At 36.2% G+C, this 15069-nt stretch overlaps 1 protein-coding gene across 3 annotated transcripts in view; it reads left to right on the top strand.

Moving 5' to 3' along the window:
• Positions 1-15069, top strand: part of LOC114477722 (F-actin-uncapping protein LRRC16A-like) — a 64019-nt gene that overhangs the window by 27028 nt on the left and 21922 nt on the right. For all 3 annotated transcript variants that reach the window (XM_028470226.1, XM_028470227.1, XM_028470228.1), the window contains exons 3-9: positions 992-1042; positions 5009-5068; positions 6253-6374; positions 7513-7610; positions 7805-7875; positions 9258-9331; positions 10150-10225. In XM_028470226.1, coding sequence (XP_028326027.1) covers positions 992-1042; positions 5009-5068; positions 6253-6374; positions 7513-7610; positions 7805-7875; positions 9258-9331; positions 10150-10225 — 552 coding nt within the window. The remainder of the gene's footprint in view (positions 1-991; positions 1043-5008; positions 5069-6252; positions 6375-7512; positions 7611-7804; positions 7876-9257; positions 9332-10149; positions 10226-15069) is intronic.

The following is a 15069-nucleotide window of genomic DNA, read 5'->3' on the forward strand; positions in this document are numbered from 1 at the left end:
TCTAAAAATTGACATCCCTGTTTTTCATTTCATGTTTAAAAGAAAAGGAAGAAAAAGAGAAAATAAAATATTGATGGCATTTTCCCATTTGTTATGGTTCTTTTTTTTTTTGTGTAATTTTATTTACACAAAATGTTGATATCAGAATGGAAAAGAACAAAGATCTGTTCCTCAAAATATGTTTTATCTTACCTAAAGTGGGTGAAAATCTGTGTATGAAGTAATTGTCTACAGTATCTGTAATTACCCCCCCAAAAAAACAACAAGAAATATCATCAATGCTGCACATGTGGGTAAAAGTAAACAGTCATGAAATTACTGGAAAAGTTATGGAATTCGAAAAAATGATTTTCCTGTCTTGAAAAGTCATGGAATATGTCAAATGTTTTGGAAATATAGCTTTTTTATTTTAATGTTTAAAATAAGTTAAGCCCCAAAGATATTTAGCGTCATCTTAAAATTAAATCACAAGATCTCACAAATTCACTCTCTGCCTCAATTATAAAACTGTGCGTAGGTTAGATCATTTCAGCTGGTGTACACTAAAAACCAGGAATTGCATACGCAGACAAATATCTTGGCGCTTCAGAAGTAAGTCATGGAAATTTCGTGAAATATTTTGGAAAAGTTGTGAAAAATCATTGTGAAAAAAGTAAATGTAAGTAAATGAGTAAATGTTCTATTTCGTCTTTGTAGTCTTGAGTCTTGACCATTCAGGGCAGCTACAAACCAGATGATACATGGTGCTTCAGTGTTCTGTGTGAAATGAGACTCATGTGTTTGTGTTGCATGTTCAGAGTAATCTTCCCTAAGTTGTAATTCCTTGCTTTGTCCGTCTCCTCTCACACGCACAGACGTGCTTCAGAGTCACAAGTCTTTTCATCCTGATGAGTCAGCAAGGCAGCTCATAGTGCCCTTTGTCATTTCCCTGTTCTTGTGGTACAGAGTATTTATTTACAGCTGCACACTTCATCTCTTTTTTCTCTCTCAGGCTCTTGCATCTCACAGAGCTTATCTCCTGACAGCGCGCATTCCCACCAAGGTAAGATTAACTTTTTGAAGTCTGTATGCACAATGGCACAACAAAAAAGATTGGTTTGATATTAAACAGATTATGTAATCAGGTAGTCAAGTATGCAGGAATAATTCAAGTTAATTTCTGCAGTTTTTGACATATTCAGAATAATTATTACCTATACAGTACATTTTATCAACCTATACAGTTTATTTTATCAACCTATACAGTTTATTTTATCAAATTTTATCATATATGCTGATATAATTCTTGACTATAAATGAAAGTAAAATCAAATGAAAAAAGTACAAAACCTAATTTCAGAACATGTAAAGAGATTCTATTGATTTTAACTTTGCACCGCACGTTACATAGTGTCGTGGCATAGTTTTATAGTTCAATACGTGTCTTGGAGGTAAAAAAAAAAATTCAAACTCACTTTAATTATTTGATTACTTATGCTCTGTTTAGTTTAAGGCAAAATGTAGGTACAGTCAGTACAAAACCATAAAGACATTTTCTGTGTTTGATTATTAAACTGTGTTTTTCATCTAAAGCTCAAGTTGCAAACTCAAGGCCTGAATCCGGCTCTTTAGAGCTTCCAATTCGGCCTGCAGGAAAAAAACCACGTCATTAATTACTTACCGACAATTGTTGTAAGAATAGCACTCAATTTTCTTTTGAAATTCTTCAGATTTTTTCAAATTAGTCTACAAAATTTACCCAAATAAAAAGCAACTGGTCCAAAATAACCTAAAACAACAATGCAGTGTCTAAAATTAAATGGCATAAAATGACACTTAAAACTGAAAGCAATGCTTTTTTCAGGACATTTAAAAAAGAAAAAAAGAAAAACATTTTAGCAAAGCATACCGGGTTACAAAAATATTTATTTTTCTTTCTGAAGAATATTTCGCCCCCTCGACCAAGTCTTGTGTTTCCACCGTGGGTTTGTTCCCATGCCCATGAATTTGCTTATCAAACAAAAGATGTCCTCTTTCAATGATGTGATACAACTTGCTCTCCAGCCTTTTGTTGTTGAGTGATGTCATAAATGCAGCACAGCTGACAACTTGGAACAACCTCACCAGTAATAAAATACATGTCATGGTGTTTACCAGCACCCTCATCATGACTACATAGAATACAGCAGTGCACTAACACAACACACATGTTCAAACAATACTTTTCACAATATCCACGGACCATTCTTTTTTTTTTTTTTTTTTTTTTTTTTTTTACTTTTTGAGAAAAGGAATGATTTTTTTATTTTTATTCATCCAATTTAATATTTTGTCACATCATATTTAATTATAATAATGCCTCCATTTTTAACAATCTTTATTCAACAACATACTCATTTTATCAAGGCACAGCCTAACAGTTAATGAGAGCTAGCTTTCAAGTCATTAAAATGATCCCATGGACATTTGAGTTATATTGATAATTTACTCAGGAACTCATTTATGAAAAATAAGAGCTCATAAAGATTGTTCAGAACTGACCCTGATTCACATGACCTCATTTGTTTAAAGTATGGAAAGCCCCAGCTTTAGGATCTGTTTAAGTGCTTTTGCCTCTGATTAATGCCTTTGAAGTCTTCTGAGTTCAAAGTGCTGAGGCATCTGCCTTATATTGACCTCTCTGTCATCAACACCTTATTTTACCAACACTCCTATTCCTCCTATTTCTGCCAGAGATCGTCAGCTATTGTGATATTGTCTGAGTTTGATGAGACATTATCATACTTATTAAAAATGCCCAGTACTTACATATTACATGTTCTCAAATTAGCCAACAAACATAGACAATAGTAAAACCACACTTTTACTTTCACTATTTAAGTCAGTACCTTGTTGGAAGGAATTGATCCTGTAAATCCTTCTTTCATTTATCTGATCCTTTGCTCAAAACTCAAGCCATGCTGATTGTTTATTTAATTGTATCATTCATGCATTTAATTTGAAAAAGCACTTTTTATGTAAATGGAAAGAGAGTTGGATAAAATAACTAGCTCCAGGAGATGTTGGTATCCAGACTGAATTGATCTGTTGAGGTTTTGAGGGTAATGAGAAGCTACAGGGCTTCAGTGTCTCTACCATAGCTGATACTTGTTTGAATTCTAGTGCTCACATGCCTTTATTATCTTGGTCTTTGCACTCTCCTGCTCTTGTTATGGTGTAAAAAGATCACACTATGATACTGGCGTTCCACACCATAAACTGCCTCAATTAATTGAATAGCTCAGTTCCAGCAGGTCTGGCTATGATACCTCTTTGCAACTACAAAATGCTTTGAAATGAATATGTTTTTGAACAAATACAAGTATAACTTAGTTCCATAGGTGTAAAGAGTACACTGATATATCCTACTCAAGGAAAAGTACTTGATTGAAATTGTACTCAAGTACAAGTCCAAGTAAGTCATACATAAAATACTCAAGTATAATATAAAAGTAGATCAATTAAATAGTACTCAGAGTAAAAGTTACTAATTACTTTCACTCCCCAGGTTTATTTTTGGTAATAAACCTTGCCATGGTTCCCTTGCATACAGTAAATATCTCATGTATAAACTTAAAATGGATGGCAAAGTTTACATTGCATTATTATTAATTTGCCTTTCCTACAGTGTGTTCTGACGATGCTCTGAGAAAATAACTGTATTCAATGCTGTGCATTACATTAGATCTGATTGGTTGGCTATGATGCATTTGATTGTTGTCTGTGAAACTACATAAAATGAAATGACCAATGTCCGTTGATCATTTTAAAACAAAAAATAATAATTTACTCTAACGCTTGGGTGTAGAAAATGTACTTCTTTTAAAATGTACTTAAGTTCAAGTAGAATTACTGATTGAGAAAGATACTTAAAAAAGTTCAAGAAGCTATTCAATTACAGTAATTTTAGTACAGTACTTGTATTCCAGTACTTTCACCTCTGCTTAGCTCAGATACTCCGCTTTTCAGGGAATATGGCATTAAAATCTTGTTTTTTCTTCAAAATAAATGAATATTGTTACAATATATTTGATCACAAACCCATAGTGAAATTCTAAAAAAAAACAGTCTGTAAAAGTGTGAATCAGTGAAGACTGGTGAGCCACAGGCAATGAGATGCTTACACACAGACACACACAGACACACACACACACACACACACACACACACACAGAGGGGTAGACAGCAGACAGTCGGCTCCTCCTCCTCCTCTTCTTTGCTCGTCTCTGAGCCTCAGGAACACACGGCCTGCCTGGAATAGTCTGGCCCCGCTGGTTGGCCTGCCCTCAGGCTCTGTGCTGTATGTTTGTATTTGTGAGCGTCAGAGGAAGGCTTCTCTCACTGTATCAGTAAACACAGGATTCCCTGCTTTGTTTGGAAAGCCTGCTTTCCTTTTTAAAATTTGGAAAGCGGTGTGTTGCTCTTCTTTGTTCACTTTGTCCTCAAATGCACTCAGGAAAAGAAATGGTACAAACTGGCAGCTGCTCTTTGGCATATTGTGTTTAAAAGATTAATAATATTATTCAGTGCATAGCAGATTAATTAATAAATTAATGAAAATATCTGAATATTATTTTACAATGTGGATGGTGGTTACTGATTGGCTTTTTACAGAATCCAGGTAGAAGTCAAGTCTCCTTCCTCCACTTTAGGAAAAAGCCACTTCTGTCTCTATCGGTCTGAAAAATGTGATCAAATAAGTGGACAAATTTACACATAGGACACTTTTTAATGTTTTTTGGTGTATTTTTATTTCTGACTTATAATTTCACTACTAAATTGTATCACAGAGGCCACATTACTAAAGGTGTATTCCACTGAAATCTTTCAACTGTAAATTATTTTCTTTGGTTAATTCATGATTATGAAATTTGAAAATGTTAATGAAAAATTGAAACTGTTCCACAGTTATTGTACATTCAAATCCTCTTGTTTAATCCACTTTTTTTAAAGTTTTTTTTTTAAAGCTTTTCCTGTGTTTGTGTTCCAGGTGGAGCACTGTTTTAATTATCTGGAAATCCAGGGAATCACCTGCAACAAGCCAACACAGGTACACTGACGGTTACCTGACAACACATCTTTATGCGTTTTTTTTTTTAGCTCTTTTGTGGCATTTGAATCCAGTCATTAAGCTGTCAGTCAGATGGATCTACCACCAAAATGTCACTAACCACCGTGTTCCTGCAGCTACACCTCTGTCTGCTCACCTGGATGGATGACAATCCTCTTTATATGTTGACCAGGGTTCCCATGGATCCTTAAAAATTCTTAAAATGCATTAAATTAATTAATCTAAAAATAAGGTCTCAATTGTCATTAAAATGTCTGAAATTATTGTTTAAAAAGTTTTACATTTTAACACATAAGTATGATTTTATGATTGCAATCAGTCTCACATTTCATAATAACTGACATTAGTTTTTAAAAAAAATTGATACATTAACGTAACATCACACAATCACAACAGTGGAACCAACTAGAAAACAGTGAAGTGGTTTCAGCTGGGCTCTATGCAACTGGTAGCCACTTTCAACAACATGGGGAAATGTAAATGGAACGGAAAATTGCCTGTCCATCAAAGATTTTTCTTAATGGTTTTTATTTTTTATATTTTTGTTATTTTATGGATTTCTGGCTTTTTTTGTAGTCATCTTGTGTGTTATTGGAGTGATTTTGAATTTTATTTAATTTATTTTTTGTCATTTTGTGTGTTCTCTTTGGGGGCTGCCAGTTGCACATCTGCACTAGACACTGAAAAGAAATGTACCCTAACCCTATGTAATTGATATGGCTTTTTTTTTCTTCCCCCAATTGTGTTTACTGTGAAGTTGGTCCTAAATTTAATTTCAAATGGCAATAAAAAGTTTTAAAAAGTCTTGAATTTAATTTGATTGAAGCTGTATGAACCCTGTTAACTGATAGTATCCTGTGTGTTAATTAGGATTATAATAATTTTGATTTAGGAAAGAATAATGTATTTTCTCGCATCAGTATTTGCATAATAGCAGAAACACTGAAAAAGTTTGTCAGGCTTTGTTAGTTACGTGAAGTCCATATTTACTTGTGGGAATAAATGGGGTTGAGTGAATGGCTGGAGGGAGAATGGACATGAAATATACTTGAAATAAATCATTTCTGTTGGATGAGAAGCGAAGCATGTATGTCCTTTGACTGAGTATGTGTGTATCAGTCATTTAGGCAGAATAATTATCTCTATCTATGGGTTTTCTTTAGCTATTGGTCGAGTACGAGCGCGGCTCGTTCTCCCTAAAGCTGCTCTCCACAGAGGAAGTGAATGACGTGGTGACTCAAATAGGAACCTGTCTACAGAGGATATGTCCTGGTGTACCACCGAGGTGAGCCTGTACTCCTCATGGACTCTTGTGTAGCACATCCATGTACCGGTATTCATGTATTAAACATGTTTCTAAGACAATTTCTCTTCATATCTGCCTATGTCATACGATAATAACAGATACACTTGCACTTTAGTTGCCTGTCATTACAAAGTTTGGCACTTTGCAGCAGAAATAAACATTTTTTTCTAAGTTTTTTTTTTTTAATTTGAAACTACTTTTGTAACTGAACATGCACTTCATTGTTCTGACAGAATTATTAATTATTTCCTGTAAATTAGAGGATATTCTGTAACTGCTGATGAATTCTCAGTATTTAAAAGAAAAAAGGTCAATGTTGTAAATTTTCATCATGCACTGTATTTATTTTTATTCGTTTTTTATTAAATGCTTGCGCCTGGTGATGCTTATTATAGGTTTTGATCTATATTATTAAACGACATTTAGATTGAAATTTTAAAGGCTGGAAACAAATAGATATGAGTGTAGTAGGACTGGGCGATATGGCCTAAAAATAAAAACTCAGATTTTCTCATTAAAAAAAAGTGATTTAGGATTTTTCCCCATTTCCCCCTATTTACCTCCTGGAATTAAAGTGTCAGCTGTTTTTTTTTTTTTTTGTTTAAAAAATAGTAATATATAGTTTGAATGGAGACTAAATTGTTAACATTCACATTAATTGCTGCACAATTTTGAAACACATCAATAAAGAATTCTCTCAATACTTAACCTGAAGAAAAAACTAAAGCTACAGATGAGGAAAAAAGGTGCGCCATAGCAAGAGAAAAAAAGTCACAATTTTCATTTTTTTTTTTTAAATCGTCCGCCACAAAAAACTTGAAATAATCTAAAAAAATCAATTAATCGTCCAGGCATAGAGTGTAGAATTAAAGTGTTAGTCTTGTGAAGCACACACTATTGTCCTCGTTGGGCAAATCAGGAGCACAGAGGGTAGACCTGCATTAACCTGTTTCTGATTCCTCACATTGTTGATATTAGATGGTTACCTGCAGTTTTAGCATATGCTCTGTCAATTTAAATTTTGCAGACCATTTTAAATGTCTGCAAAAAGTCTAAAGACGATGTATTAAATAGTTTTCAAATGATTAAAAATAACAGGAAAACTTTGTTTTATCAGTAAAGTGATGAAGAAGCTGTCAATGGAACCACCAGAACGGCTGCTGGTTCTGCAGACGCTTTGGGAAAACAACAAGCCAACTGAACCAGGACCATGTGGTAAGATCCCATAAGTGAACGACATTGTGATTCTGTGGCTCATCCACCTTCTTCTGTTCAGTATTGAATCAGAGCTGTTAAGCATACTTATGGCATTTAAACATTCTAATGTCAATCTCTACAATCTGTCTGTCATTGCTCTCTATTTGTGTTACTCTAGCTTTGTTTAACTGTTTTATCTTTTGTGCAAATAGGAGGCTTTTCTCAGATGTACAGATGCGTTTGTGACTGGTTGGGGCTACCTTATAGAGAGGAGGTGCAGTGGGTAAGTATTAATTTTAGATGAATCATTTTTATTGTTGCGGCCTTCACTTAAACTTAACATTTTATCTCACATTGTATATTTTTGTATGATTATCTTTGTTACCTCTGGAAAAATGGTAATATAATTTTCATTGGCTTGTTTGTCTATTAGCTGGATTACGCTGCAAGTATTTAACAGATTGGGACAAATTTTTAACTAAAGATGGACCTTCATTAAATTTTGACGGGGATCCAGCTCAATATACTAATTCTGGATTTCATTATTGGTGGACTTTACAAATCTATATCTGGGTTCGTAATTGACCAATCTTTAAGAAATTTGACTTAGTTATGTCGGGTTTGTTCCTTAAGTCATACACTGCCAGCCCTTTTCAGAGCAGCAAACCCCATATTGACAGGCATTTTAGATGATTTTCAATGATCTTTTAAGACTCACACAATATTTTGTACTGAAACCAATTTCTGAAAGATTAGACTCTAGTTTCATCAGAAAGAATAATTTTGTTTTGAGCTTGTTTCGTTCTTCTGTAATCCGCAGTTGAATCGCCAGTTGAATCGCCAGTTTCTGACAAAAACCTATTAGTGACTTTGAATCAATTTTTTTTTTGTTTTAGTGACACCTCAACATTAGTTTCCTACTATAAAACTACATAAACAACACTGAGACCAGGCTTTTGATGGCAAAATTATTATTATTTTGCTATCTAGGTCGGAGTTCAATGGTTTCCACACACGCAACTTCCTCCTCCTCCTGGACATGCCGAGTGTCACTGCTTGCCCCGTTTTTTGATAATTTTCCCTCACCATCACGACTCTCAATAGTCCACTTAGTACCACACATGCTCAGGTCGAGTGTGAGCTGCTGGCAACTTCAGCATCAACTCTCGTAGCGCCATTTTCTGTCTTGCAAACTCTTTTCCTCTCCCTCTGAGCTCTGCCCATCAGGGTGATCTCTCATCCGAAGGTGCGCTGCTGCCACCTACATGTCACCAGTTGGTCACTACATGATCGTACAAGCTCAATATTCACAGGAGAACATCGTCATACTCTATCCTAGCAACCCCAGCCGAAAAACACAACTGATGTCTTTTGACGTCTTTAGCAGTCAATTAGTTAATTACCCCACCGAGTTTAATTTGCATCAGAACCAGATCATGCACGTCATTGTGATTTTCAAAAAAATGGGGGTGCCCAAACGGATCCAGATAACCAGATAAAGAGGACGTTTGGCACTTACGTTTGTGCTCAACGAGTGCTACACGTTTTGTTCATATTTTGCAAAATAAGTTCAAACTACACTCAAAATTCTGTTCCTATAAAGATGTCATACACTTTAAGAATTAGTCTAATTTTGTTTGTTCTAATCAGAATTTTTTTTAACAGGATGTGGACACCATCTATTTAACACAAGATACCAGAGAACTGAATCTGCAGGACTTCAGTCATCTGGAAAACAGGTGAGCAATGGAAAAGGTGCACTATGCACACTATTCTAACAAAACCAAGCATGGGTACTTTTAAAGAGAAATCATTTTTTACATGCTTAAAGGTGCAGTTTGCAACTCTCAGATCCCTCTCTCCCCCTCCCTCCCCGCCGCTCTCTTGCCCTGCCTCCAAACTTTCTAAAGTCCCTCCCTCAGAGGAGCTAACAAGCTAACGTCAGTTTGACAGCAACATCACAGTAATATACACTAACATGCTCTGTTAAAAGCATATTCCTACAGCGCTTCTCTCTCAATGTGCACACACCTCAGCAGCAGCAACACAGTGTCACTTACAGCAACCACACGGAGGCTGCTACGCGCACATGAACAACACATGCACCACAGAGTTCTAGTGTAACAATTACAAATCAAACATAATGTAAATCAACCAGCAGTAATTACCTTTCAAGCAGAAAAGTTGCTAATTCCATCTTGTACTCCTCCAGACTATACACTGCAAAAAAAGACAGGAAAAGGGCGGGGACTGTGAGCAACAGCTGTCAGACAGCCTATCAAACACAATCCTGGCTCTGATTGGTTGTTTTTGCTCGGTCACGGTGAATTCTGGCAATCTGCCAAAGGCTGCAGGAGCAGCAGGAGGGACTCAATGAGTCTGTTTTATTCACACAAACTACTAGTTTGATGTAAAGCTGTCTTTACATAATGACAGCTTTAGAAAATATGACAAAAAGTCACTTTTATAAGAGTTGCAAACTGCACCTTTAACCAGCTTCTAGTCTGAGATTGATGTAATGACATCATTGTGTCCTCAATTTCCCTCTCCTCTTAAGGGATATGGTGGCTATAATAGCAGTCCTGGAGTTCAACCAGTGGTTTACAAAGCTCTCCAACAAGGATTACAAACTGGTGAGCGCCATGCAACATTTGCTACAACAAAAAAACAATTGTAATGCATTGATTTTCACAGCACTTAGACTGAACTATCTTTCTTCATTAAGCAAGTTTTCAGCTCCAATGAACCTCGTAGCAGTAGTAGTGCTGCATGAAAAAGAGACTTTTTAAAATTAATTATCATAATTTCAAAGTTGTGAAAATGCTGTTGGAGTTTTATGATTGCTGTGCCTGTATTATTTCCATAAATGCTTATTAGGTTCCCTAATTGTGTATCTTGCTCTGATGGATGTTTATGCTGCGTGTTTCCTTTTTTTGTGAAGCGATGTGGTACAGGCAGTACAAGCCTCCTTCCCTCTGATTAACTTGGCTTACGGTTGTCTGTGCAGTATCTGCCGGTGCAGAGCATTCCTCCTTTGTTCCGTCTCTCTTTCCTCCCTCCTGTTGACTTAGGATCAGCCCAATGTTCCTGTGTGATAAGACTGTTAATCCAAAGAAGACAAAAGGCCTCAGTCTCTCATGCTGTTTGCCCCCTGCAGCACTCTATTACCAACTGTAGTCTCCATGTTTTTGCTCAGTTTCATCAATTACCCCACGCTGCTCCTGCAGTCGAAAAAAATTATCACACGCTTCTTTCACAGACTATTGGTTCTGTACTAAATTCTAAGCTCCTGTCTCTAATTTTAGGCTCAAAGATCCTCTCAGGCACAAAACATGGTATTATAATTATAATTGTGTGATTTATTATATTGTATCTACTGGGTTGTATTTGTGATGTGTGAAAATTTTGGGCCAGCATCGATCGGAATCCAACACCTTTTAGATGACTGTAAATAAACTAATGTAGGTGTGCATCTGTGGTATTTGCTTTATGGGAATGCTGGTGAAACCATCTCATAAACTGTGATAAGACTGTGATCTCATTTCAGAGATAATGATAAATAGGACAATACATTAATGTTGATGATACAAGGTCAGTTTAGTGATGGAGGGACGAGACGGGTCAATAAGTTGATAAAATTGAATTTTGATGCATTGTGGAATTGTTTTTATCTTCCCTTTATTATTGTTTGTGGTATTGTTTGGTATTTTGTCTTCATTAGATAAATGTTGACATGCTGATGTCCAAAGGAAGGACCTGCCCACAGAGTTAAATCAGAGGACAAAAACAGTGGATAAAAGATAAGCACAGATAAGTGTTTCCTACTTAATGCAACTGTAATACAAGTTTACTCTGGCAGTCACATTTAGGTGCTAGAGGTTTGATATTTTGGATAGTTCTCTTAGTTTGGCATGGATATTGTTATCTCGTTTCCTTCCTTATTTTGAAAATAGTTTTGTTTGACAGTCTTAAAGTTAAAGTCTCTTTTTTTTGTCTTCCTGATTGTGTTTTTGTTATTCTTTTCATTCTTTTTCTTTAGACATGTTTTTTCAATTAGTCAACTAATCTAAACAACTATTTTTATTCAAAATGCAACTCAAGGGTCATGACGCATGAAAACAATGTAATTGAGTTAACTTGAACAAATACAATTTCAAAGTGGGATGTTTTTCATAATAAAAAAAAGAAAAAAACATTGCACAAAACAATTTAGCCTACTTAGCTTTTATTTGTTGCATTATTTATTTATTTATTTATTTATTTTTTCTTTAAAATAAATTGATTTATTTTATTGCTTAATTGTGACCATCACCAGCCCTCCCTAAGGAAGGGTAAGAAATCTTTTATTATAGGGAGGATATAAAAGGGAGAGCAGTGTTACACCTAAGTGGAGGGGGGAGGGAGAGGGGAAAGGGAGCAGGGAGGAGAGACTCAAGGTAGGAAATAGAAAGGGTGGGGAAGAAAATATTGTTTTCCAGTGAGGGTGAGATGTGAAGTTGTAGAATATATTGTGCTTATTATGTTGTGTAATCAAGCCAGTATAGTGACAAGTGTGAAGGTTAGCTATAATGGTGGTGGCTGTGGACAGGGGGAATGAGCAAGTGGTAATATCTAAAGCAGGTATTTGGGATTAACGTGTCTAAAGTTAAGCCCAGTATGAGTTTTATCCCACATCCCAAGGCGTGCCAGTGCATAGTATACCAGTATATGTGCAAAAAACCGCTACCGCAAACCCAGGAACTGCTCCGGGCCCGCAGAAGCAGCCAGGCCAGCGGAAAGAGTGGGGGCCAGGGAGCCCCAGGCCACCCCCCCACGGCCGAGCAACCCCCCAGTTGCCCCCAAGATCCCAGGCTGAGAGGTAGCCACCGCCCCCCACACACACATCCGAGGAAGCCCCAAGCAGCCGAGCACCCATTGTTGCATTATTTATAAAAAAAAAAAAGTGAACAAATGCAACGTACGATGGGGCCTACCATTACAGGAGTCCCATCAATAATAGGATGTCAGTAAATTTACGCACTATGGACCACAGCTGCATCCCCGTGCATTGATTCAACATCTTCACTTCAACATAATACGTTTAGAAAATAATCGAGGGCTGCAAATATTTAGCAAAAAGTGACCAAAAGAGAAAAAGACCGATTTTTGAAGCATCAGGGCTAAAAATAAAGCCGCCTATTCGCATTAAAATATCAATTATGTTTTTGAACTCATAATAAAGCACAAAGAATTTTAAGGGGAACAATTTAAAGAAAGAAAGTAAAAGTGGTGAGAAGATAAGAAAAATGCGAATCAGCAGCCTGAAGCACTGACAAACTCTCCAGCTTTTTCTCAAACAGGCTGAGAAAAACTTCACAGAGTTGCAGACAGGATAATAAAAATACACACAGACGCTCGCACTGCAGGCTATCAGAGGATATCAGGATTATGCAGCTCATCCTCAGCGTGTTCAGCCTGTCTCTAGTTTAATCAAGATGCTGAGCCAAAAAAATAAGAAAAACGAAGAGGAGGGGAGGGCACCACGGCACTGATGAGATAACTGGAATTCTGAACACCTCATGATCCTAATCTGTGCATGCTGTACTCGTGTGTGTTGCACCATGTGATGTGTATTAGGAGGATGTTTGAGTGAAAGCTACACAGCATGACAGAGCTGTTTTATATTGAGTTGTATAAAACATGTGGATGGTGTCATTGTGCCGTCAGTGACAGGGTTAGTGTAAAAGCTTCAGGCTCTTGTGTTTACTTTAGGCTCCAGTGTTTTCTCTTTTTTTCTGTTTCCCTCCCGTCACTCATGTCTTTATCTGTATTATATGTCACCATTGCTGTGCTGCATCCTTCTCGTCCCATTGCTATAATAATAGACATGTGAACAACTGTCTCTCTGTTCTAATTTCTGTTGTCCTTTTTCCCAACTTTACTATCCATCCCCCTCTCTTCTCCTCTTTTCTTTTCCTCTTCCCCCTTCTGTCGATAACACCGTGGAACAATGTAGCCTCTGTTTGGGCCGTGCTGAGTTTGTAGGCACAACAGGAGCAGGTCCTCACATGAAGTAGTGCCATGAAGAACACCAACACTGCCATTCAGCAGGGTTGCATTATTGTTGTTGGTATGAGATGTTAAAGTAGATAAGAGAATAGTAGAATAATGTGCGTGTGTGTGTCAATGAACTAGGTCAGTGAAAGTCTAGATGGGGCACAGACACGCCAAAGTTGAATTTTTAATTTTATCCAACTAAACTGCTTTTATTCCATTTGGCTCTGTTTTCTTCAGAAGGGAAACCACTTTCTGTACAGCCTCACATGTCGAATCAAACTATTAATTTGAATGTGCATCTTTAAGTTAGCAGAGAAATAATAAAAGAAATCAGTTCAGGAAGGGATTTTGATTTAATTTGAAAAGTTAAAATAGCAAAGCAGTGGCTTAATTGTCTTAAAAAGAAAATTGAAATAAATATAAATTAAGTAATTAAATAATAATTTGAACTAAAGTTCATTTTTATTATCATTTGGGGTTTAAAATTAATAAAAAAACACAAGAGCACCTCAATGGCCCCCCTGTTAGCATATGGTGACATAGATTATCATCAACTTAAGCTACAAAGCGAACTTTCACTTTTTGTTATTGTTTTTATTACATGCCCTGTGTTATTTAAGGTGCATTTACAATTATTTTTTAAATCAATTTCCAGATTACCGGTTGTTTTTTTGAACAAGTTTAGAGAAAAAACTAATAAATAAAATGTACAAAGTGCTCAGGTAAAAATAACAATACAACTCTGTAACAACATACATTATCATACCTTTGATTAGGGTACATGATGAAGTTAATAAAACCTATCTAGTCGTAAGCTTCCATTGTAGCTTTTCCCTTGTTTATTTTTTACTTTTCTTTTTTCTACTATAATCAGTCAGACCATGTGGTAGGAAAACAAAAGGAAACACACATTGATGGTTATAATAAGTTCACGTTTCTCTTCTTGTATCCATTTAATGTGTGTATGGTAAAAGTTTGTTAAAACTTTTTTAGTGATCTGCAGATTTTCATTTCTTAGCTGCAACTGAAATTCCCTCTGCTCAATGATTTAAAGGCCAATTTAAAGTGCTGGTATCACTTGTGTTGGATTATGGGATATAAATGGTAAAAACAAACTTAAAATCACATTCAAGTATTCAGGAGGAATTATTGCATTCTTTCACAGATGAGTGACTGGAGGGAAACGGATTCATCAGGTGCTTTCAGATCTTATTGAAAAAGCTTAACAAAACACATGGCCAAGGCACCAATTGAGTTGCTTAAAATGTATTGAAGCTCATGAACTGTGAGGGTGAGTGTGTGTTACGCTGTCTTTGTGTGACCTCTCTGCAATGGTCTGGGGAGTGTCCAGGGTGTTCCCTGCCTCTTGCTGTGAAAAAGCTTGGAGAGGCTTTAGCTTCCGGGAATGGATGAATGGATAGATGAAGCATGGATTTGCCAA

This window comes from Gouania willdenowi, chromosome 16, assembly GCF_900634775.1.
Source record: "Gouania willdenowi chromosome 16, fGouWil2.1, whole genome shotgun sequence".
Classification (NCBI taxonomy): Eukaryota; Metazoa; Chordata; class Actinopteri; order Blenniiformes; family Gobiesocidae; genus Gouania; species Gouania willdenowi.